Source organism: Mchenga conophoros, linkage group LG19 (assembly GCF_057382185.1).
Source record: "Mchenga conophoros isolate Kocher_MC1m ecotype Shallow Benthic linkage group LG19, M_conophoros_male_GT1.1, whole genome shotgun sequence".
NCBI classification, from domain to species: Eukaryota; Metazoa; Chordata; class Actinopteri; order Cichliformes; family Cichlidae; genus Mchenga; species Mchenga conophoros.
In genome coordinates, this window is record NC_140544.1 from 20,454,917 (window position 1) to 20,463,939 (window position 9,023).

General features: G+C 38.6%; 1 protein-coding gene across 2 annotated transcripts; it reads left to right on the top strand.

Moving 5' to 3' along the window:
- The first annotated feature begins 229 nt into the window (after positions 1-229).
- On the top strand, positions 230-8,562 carry pls1 (plastin 1 (I isoform)). Of its 2 annotated transcripts, none has more exons than XM_085257492.1 (16): positions 230-502; positions 814-904; positions 1,643-1,803; positions 1,889-2,018; positions 2,925-3,057; positions 3,488-3,569; positions 4,298-4,463; positions 4,944-5,086; positions 5,167-5,262; positions 5,433-5,628; positions 6,641-6,719; positions 7,137-7,251; positions 7,347-7,480; positions 7,613-7,736; positions 7,814-7,947; positions 8,042-8,562. In XM_085257492.1, exons 2-16 carry the CDS (start codon positions 835-837, stop codon positions 8,178-8,180), a joined length of 1,902 nt encoding a protein of 633 aa, XP_085113618.1. In that variant the 5' UTR covers positions 230-502; positions 814-834; the 3' UTR covers positions 8,181-8,562. The 2 variants fall into 2 exon arrangements, with proteins under 2 accessions (XP_085113618.1, XP_085113617.1); XM_085257491.1 differs by having other exon boundaries at positions 231-513.
- The last annotated feature ends 461 nt before the right edge of the window (positions 8,563-9,023 follow it).

Below are 9,023 nucleotides of genomic sequence, written 5' to 3' on the forward strand. Positions count from 1 at the left end.
AGACTGGTATTCAATTTTATTCAGGTAATTTAAGCATGCTTATCTATCACTAAGCAAACGTCAGCTCTAACAGAGAAGTCAGGGTAAAAAAAAAAGTAATATTTCTATTGTCAAACTGCAGGCTGTGCATTTGGAAAACATTTATTTATATATGCATGTGTTTACCTTTTTTTCAGCTTCCACTACTCTGGGATGCACTGTAAGACAGGTGTGCGTTGACTGCAAATCAATGGCCCAGAAGGGGCAAACATTTGAGCTTCCACGACAGAGAATAACAGGATGAGGTGTTAAATGTTAACTGTCAGAAGACGCTTGTCTCAGGGTCCAGGCAGGCCAAAGGTCCATCGTGTGCCTCCACCTACTGACTCCTCCTAAAAGACATAATCAGCTCTCCGGTGACTCTACGATCCAGCTTCCTCTCTGTTCCGGTTTGAAACCTTGCAGAGCTCTGGAAGACTAGAGAGGCTTACTGCTCGAGACTCGACTGAGAGGGGAAACACAGGTAATGTGAAGGTAATTGTCCTTGACTTGTCTCACTTTGCCTTTTTAGTCCCTTAAGCAAAGACTCGGAGATTAATGAGGAATCTTTAACGTATTTTGGATGCTGATATAGTTATAGTTTGGACAAAGAGAGATGTTAGTTCAAATGAAACCTACTTTTTTAAAATTTAGATTTAAAGTGTATAGTAATTATATGTCTTTGCAGTAATAAAGTGTTACAACTCTCGTGTTAAGTTGTCAGGTTGATCAGACTTTGTGTCCGTTGCTGAAAACTGCCCTTGTTGTGTGTGTTTTGGGGTGGTGGGCACAAAGGTGCACAAAGCTGCAGCTACTATGGACAGTCACATTATACAGATTTCCCGAGATGACTTGGAAGATCTAAAAGAAGCCTTCAACAAAATCGGTCAGTTTCGCACAGAGCCACGAACATGCATACACAAACACACAAACACAACACACACGCAAACTCTAACATGACCCTATAAAGGTACTGACAGTAATTCTGAACAAAGTAAGAGTTTTACTGCCATCATAAAATAAAAGACTCTTATGTAAGCCAGTTTTACTGCTTGTGTTGTACTTGTGTTTCACGTGTAATAAACGGTGCCAAATTTTATCAGTAACAATCACAGCTGCAGAGTTGCAAAGATCTTGATAATAATGAGTGGTGTAACAAAACAGACATTATCTTCCCATTTCTGCATGGCATAAAAATATCAAGCACAAAGGACAACAGGTCAAAGGCATCAAACAGCAATTTGGAGCAATTTAAAAATTATTTCTAACACCGTTCATCCTGGTCAAAGTTCATCTCTGACACTCATGTTTCTTGGAACCTTGAATTTCTGAACAAAACGCGAGAGAAATCCATCCAGTAGCTCCTTAGTTTTGACATCATCAGTGAAAACAACAAGCACCCATAAAGTGCCACAAATAGTTTTTGCCTCATTTTAGTAACAAACCAGAAGCCCAGGGGCCACTGACATGCAGCCCCAGTGCAATGAAATTTGTCCACATGAAACAATAAAGTTTAGAATCTATAGAAAAGAAAGTTTACAATAATAAACTTGTAATATGAATCTTTATTCTTAATGAAGGAAATGATTTGCCGTTTTTGTATTTTCTGTGTCTCTGTGTCCAGATATTGATAACAGCGGCTATGTGAGTGAATGGGAGCTTCAGGAGCTGTTCAAAGAGGCAAGCTTCTCCCTTCCAGGCTACAAGGTGCGAGAGATCGTCGAGACCTTCATTGCTGGAGATACAAACAAAGATGGAAAGATCAGCTTTGAGGAATTTGTCTCTGTAAGTTTTGGTACAGCCTGGGAGTAAATACACAAGTTTACACACCCGATTAGACATGAAGTAATGCATCATGTTTTGCTTTCAGATCTACCAAGACCTGAAGAGTAGACAGATCAGCGAGACATTTAAAAAAATTGTGTCACGGAGGGATGGGATTCGTTCTTTTGGAGGAACATCAGGAATCTCTAGCGAGGGAACCCAGCATTCCTACGCTGGTGAGGGACAGCAAGCTCTGTGTGTGTTTGCGTGCTTGTGCGTGTCCGTGTGTGTTAGTGAGGAATTTTATCGCACCGGTGAACGATTTTTGTGTGCATGATTAGCTCCAGCTTGTAAAGCAAAGATGTTACTAAAAGCAAATACCTCAAATCTTAAATGACACCAACTGCTCTTCTGAAGGATATATTATATTATATTATATTATATTATATTATATTATATTATATTATATTATATTATATTATATTATATTATATTATATTATATTATATTACTGATGAAATCTCATTTTAGGGCCGTGTGAGCAGGTCTTTAAATCCACTTATAAGATATCCTTAATTGATCCTTAATTTAAAAGAATTATATAAAACATAATATATCAGTTATTACTGGATAAAAGGGTTTATAAATGTTAGCAACTGGACCTAATTTACTAGGAATTTATTTTCACTATACGGATTATTTAATTTTTATTTATAGCTATTCTGTATCTCAAACCCTTGGTTAGTTAGTTAGTTAAATACAGCATATCAAAAAAAAAAAACTAAAGAGGAAGTCCTTGAAAAAAATTGAATTTTTGGCTGTAATGTAGATTATTAAATGAATTATAATTTAATGTAACAGCATGATAATGTTTATTTGAGGTGGCACAAAACAACTGTAGGCTTCCCTTCGATTTTCCTAGCTGTTTAATTATTATTTTTTGTCTATTAAATATCAGATAATAGTGGAAAAGACTTCCCTGAGGCCTGTAGAGAGTTAATAGTCCATCTTTGTGATTTAACCGTTCAATCTAACACCATAATTTATTATAATAAACATCATAAACAGTCTACTAACCAGCTGAGCAGCTAATTGTTTACGCTCCTACATTACTTACTGCAGAAATTTATATGTGTGTTTAGATGAGGAGAAGGTGGCTTTTGTAAATTGGATCAACAAATCTTTGGCAAAAGATCCAGACTGCCAACATCTGCTGCCCATGGACCCTGATGATGAAAGCCTCTTTACCTCTGTCCGTGATGGAATCCTCTTATGGTATTAACACAAGCTCATGCACACAGGCAACCAAGAATAAGCGCCTCTATAAACATTTTTATTTTGCACTTTTATGTTGTAGCAAAGGTTAAAAGAGAAACGGTGTAATCTTGTTTTACTATTGTTTTATAGTGTTTCAGAGCGCCTTCCTGCTCACATTTTCTCAGTGGGTTTCTCTTTATTTTACACTTGTCTGCACAAGTATTTTACACTTGTCTTTATTTTACACTTTCACAGACGAAAGATAGCAAGTGAACTATCAGATGGCAGTCATAAACAGTAAATGCTGGATATAAAAAGGGGGAACTGGGAGCACTAAAGGGTCAGGAATCAAACTTGTGACTACCCAGTGCCCAAATCTGGGTATCTTAGACTAGATTCAGAATCAATTCATTCTTTTACTTGTTTAAAAAACAAAAATCTCTTTCAGCAAGATGATCAACCATTCTCAGCCAGACACGATTGATGAAAGAGTCATCAACACTAGGAAACCCTCTACCTTTCATATGAGAGTAAGTAGCAGTTCTTAGTGAGTGGGTAAATACATATATTCATATCACCAATCCATGTTATTTGCAAAGAAAAAAATAGCTGCACAATTTCTGCCAAATTTTAGCTGAGAGCATCTGTAAAACTATATCATCAGCTTGTTAACTAAATGCGGACTCAGGTTGCCAGATTCTGTGCAGACTAAAAGAGTCTGCTGTTGTTTTTTTTATAAGAGGCCAGCTTATGACCTTTGCTGCACCTAAAAAGTAAAAAGAAAGAAGAAGGTAGTAAAGGGAAATTCTCATTTAAGACACGACTACTTTAAAAGACCTGAATGTATTCGGTTAGATGTACTGTAGCTGGCACATGATAAGTCCTCTACTGAACATATGGATGTCAACTGAGATGACGATAGGTAGTAAATGTGTTATTGTGTTATTCTGAATATACTGATTCTCCCGGAATGTTGGACTTTGCAAAAAAGCCTGTAATATATTAACTTTTTACTGCATCGTCCTCTTCTTTTTCTTCTGCTGTGTTATATCTCATGAACACTTCTTCCTGGATGATATTTGTCCATCAGCAGTTCCATTTTCAGCTTCTGCTGATTTCTGCTTAGTTTCTTATTATTTGCAGGGTTCAATCTGTAGTCTTTATTTTCGCTGAGCTTTTAAAACAGAAACACTGCTGTATGACATGAGAGTGTTTCAGACTTTGAATTAAAAAATCTTGATGCAACGTGTGTTTGTAGGAGAATCTGGTCTTGGCCCTGAATTCAGCCTCAGCTATCGGGTGCACGGTGGTGAGCATGGATGCCCATGACTTGATGGCTGGAAAGCCCCACCTGGTTCTGGGATTGCTCTGGCAGGTTATCAAGATTGGCCTCTTCGCTGACATAGAAATCAGCAGGAACGAAGGTCAGCGCACACCTGCATGCAAACACACAACTTCACTTTTACAGCGCTCACCAATATGTGATGTAGTTCATGCAGGAGAGGTTTGAAATGTAAAGGTTTAGGCAAAACAGTGGAGCTTGTTAGGTTAAAACTGTATAACAGAGTGCCCATAACAGTGTTCATGATTATGTTTCTTTTCTCTAAGCATTCTGTAAGCATTTGGTGCTTTATTTGATTTTATTTTTATATGTCATATTATATTATCTGTAATCATACAGCCTCTAGGTACAAAAATATGTTACAAATTTTTGATTTTTTTGTGCTTTTTTTGTAACAAATTAGTGAATTCCTTTGCGCGTCTTCTTTACTTTGACCAGCATAACCACAACTGTATTACTTTTAATTGAGAGTATCTTGCTGCTTCTAGGTAAAAATGCAGTTTTTTATTAATTTCCTCTTTCTTGCTTTAACAGTTGATTAACTGCTGTTATGTGTTTTCAGGTCTGATTGCCCTCCTAGCAGATGGAGAATCACTGGAGCACCTAATGTCTCTCTCCCCTGACGAGCTGCTGCTCCGCTGGGTCAACTATCATCTACGCAACGCTGGAACGGAAACAATCAGCAACTTCAGCGAAGACATCAAGGTACCGTGCAGAATAAATACACACACACACACGTGAATACAGAGTCATCAGTAACCTCATCTTGTACTCTCCCACCGAAGGACTCACGGGCCTATTTCCACCTGATGGATCAGATCACTTCCTGTGAGGAGGATGAATTCCAAATGAGGATAAAAATTGACATGAGCGGTCTCAATGTGAGCCACAAACTTTTCACATAACAATGAGAAACTAATAAATAAAGCTAAATGTAAAGATAAACATTTCTGTTTGTCATTTTAACCTGTTTTCTTCACATTCTCATATTTACATAGCGTCTATACCGTTCTTCTATGCATACATGTCTCTGTGTGTGTTTGTTGTGAAGGAGTGGGATTTGGAGAAAAGGGCGGAGCTGATGCTGCAGCAGGCAGCCAGACTGGAATGCAGGCAGTTTGTTACTCCTCATGATGTCACATCTGGAAACAGCAAACTGAACATGGCCTTTGTGGCCAACCTGTTCAACATGCACCCCGGTCTGCAGAAGCTTCTGATGAACGGAGGCGATTTAGAGCACATAGAGAGTGAGATACATCCACCACTACATCTTGGCCTTACAATTACACGACAGAGTCATAAAATGCTGAAATGTACAGTACATAGAGGCATATTAGCCATAAAATGAGCATGGAGAAAACAGACGTAATGCTATGCTAGTTATACATGCCTGTCGCGGGGTCCTCTCCTAAACTTCTCCCGAACAAATACAGGCGTAGTCGGAAAGCATTCAGTGTGGATAATTTATTTATTTTGCCGGCCTCCCAGGTGCACAAAAAGTTATTTACAAAGAAAATAGAACTGACTTAAGTCAGCACAAACAACCATCTATATACAAAACACAGTCTGCATGTTACCCTCTCTGTAACAGCTCACTGGACAAAAGACTACAGGTGGGCCCTGACCGCCTTCTCTTATACCCCATAGCCCCTCCCACTAGGCGTAATAGTCATCTCTTTATTATTTCTTTTATCAAACCGTCTTTCCCCCTCAGCTTATTTCCTGCTGTAGTCCTACAATACATATATGTATATACAGACATTTATGGCCACTTCCCGGCAGCCTACAGTGTTTCACAATAACACCAAACAAACCAAAAGAATAATGCAGTTCACGTGACTCTTCAAGCGCGCGCGAACCCACTATTTAAACCCCGGAACCCCATACCATCGGCTTGCATAACCCCCGTATAATTCGGCGATCATAGCGAGTCTCCGCGACCGGCTTTATGGAAGGTAACTGGGAAAATACGTTGGCCACCTTCTGCGCTGCTCAAACTATACCTCTCACCCCTTTTTGTTTATCTGCCCGGTCGCCGAAAAGCCGCGCAGCCCCGGTAATTGTAAAAACTAATGGTGGTGGTGCGTGTATGCGCCCAGATCAGCTGTCGGCGGCTCGGGACGGGGTGACTCCGTCACAATGCCATAGACCAATAATAAGCCAGAGATGATAATAGGTGCTTGAGTTTGTGGCAGACGTCCAGACTATAGATGAAGTCAACTGTATGATAACATGTATGATGTCTTCATATCATTCTAGGGGAGACCAGAGAAGAAAAAACATTTCGCAACTGGATGAACTCTCTGGGTGTTTCTCCACATGTGCACCATCTTTACCAGTATGTCATCAGTTATAAATAATCATGTTGACCATATCAGTTATTTAGGGTGAATGGAGCTGTAAATCAAGATCACGGCTTCATTTAATGAGGGTGAGAATGGATTAGCATGTGTCCTCATTTATCATTTCACTGAAGACTCCACAAGAGTAAGATATGGGCTTAGATATCCTAAATTTTAACGCTTTCCTCATGCAGACAGCATTGAAAATAATAAATCCCTTATTTAATTATAAGTGTAATTATTACTATTTGTTAGCTTTAAAGCACAGTAAAACATGAACTCCCCCTAAGGCTGCTAAAAGTCCATATTTCAACAAAAATAGAGATGACATGCTCTAAGTGTTCTCAGAGGTGGTCTTTTTTTTCCTTCTTCTTCTATTGAAATCCATTATCTGTGTCATTGTTTTTATCCAGTGACCTGTGTGACGGCTTGGTGATTCTGCAGCTTTATGATAAGGTCAATGTGTTTGTGAACTGGAAGAAAGTCAACCGCCCTCCTTATCCTGCTCTGGGGGCCAACATGAAGAAGGTACTAGACGCTAACAAGCAGAGCTGTCACAATGACAGGAAAAGCACAGCAGTGGGAAATATGAGAGATGTTTTGTTTTTTTCCCTGTATCCCAGCTGGAAAACTGTAACTATGCTGTGGAGCTGGGCAGGGATGTCGCCCGCTTCTCCCTGGTTGGAATTGGAGGAGTAAATCTAAACGAGGGGAGTCGTGTACACACCTTAGGGCTGGTCTGGCAGCTGATGAGGAGGTATGTGCACGCAGAGCTGCAGGATGTTTTGCTTGCTGTAGTATATTGTTTGGTGAAAACAGATAGTCCATGCTTTGGCGACTGCTGCTCCTTGTATAGTTTCAGTTACCTGTACTTCTTACAATCCGCCAGGTACACAATTCAAGTTTTGTCTGATTTGGGTGATGGAGAGAGGGTGGTAGATCAAATCATCCTGGACTGGGTCAACAAGATGCTGAGTCAGAATAGAAAGGACACACAAATCACCAGCTTCAAGGTGTGTATCTTTGTTTGTGAAATGGTATGATATCAAAAGACTGTGTGCTTTAAACCCCTTTTTCCTGTTTTCTGCAGGACAAGCTGATCAGCACCAGCCTGCCAGTGATTGACCTGATTGATGTAATTGCTCCGGGGATGGTCAAGTTCCCCGTGGTGGCAAGAGGAGAAAATGGAGTGCTGAAGAAAGATGATAAAATCAACAATGCCAAGTAAGAAAAAAAACGTTTTTAAACTCCCAACCTCTTTGGATTTTTCGCTCTTTTCTAATTTCCTTACTCCTCTCTCCTTTTTTGCTGCTCTTAGGTATGCAATTTCATTGGCTCGTAAGATTGGCGCTCGTGTCTACGCTCTGCCTGATGATTTGGTGGAGGTCAACCCCAAGATGGTGATGACTGTGTTTGCCTGCCTCATGGGGCATGGTATGAAGAAAGCCAAAAACTGAAGTAGGCACAAACAACACTGAATGAAGATGGAAAAATATATTTGTATTTTACTTTTAAAAATTTTCTTTAAGTTTTAACCTTGCCGTGCGTACAAAACAAAAACAGTCTAGCATTCTCTATTATTCGTTTGCAAGAAAAGAAAGCTGTAAATCTTTTTCCATCAATAAAGATTATTTTTTTTATACGTGATTTTATGGAAGATTGTTCTTTGCTTTAATAAACTTAACCAATTCTATTTACTTCTTCTGCAATATGAGCCAGAGATCCGGCAGAAGAAAAAGCAGAATTATACACACATCTGTTCTGTCAAATACATTTTATGTCTGTAAATGTTGTGCATTGAATATTGCTATTTAATTAATAAAGAGAATCTATCAAATGTACAAAGTACCTGTGAATTTTTTCTGTATCAAAACACAAGTAAAGAGCAAATTGGATATAACATGTATATTCAGAAGTGCATGAAATATAATTGAATCAAAAGCCATTAAAAGCAAAAATCTGGCTTTTCTACATAGCTTCTAAAATGAGCATAACTAAAAACTTTAAGGTTAAAAATACTTGAAAGATGGGAGGTGACAATAAACTGACATTACTTGATATTTATTTATTTATTTACTTATTACCCATTTTCAAATATGTTTCAGTCTCCCCTTTAGATAGGGGGGAGCATCTTATACATCTTAAGTGTTTTTAAAAAGCTGCATGGTGAATAAAGGGACTGAAACACTTGTGTTTCTCTTGTTCTGTTGTAGTTTCTTTACCTTACAATATAAAGTGTTTTAATGTGTCTTTTGTTGTGACTTTGTACTATATAAATGCCATTTAACTGATTTAAGGAA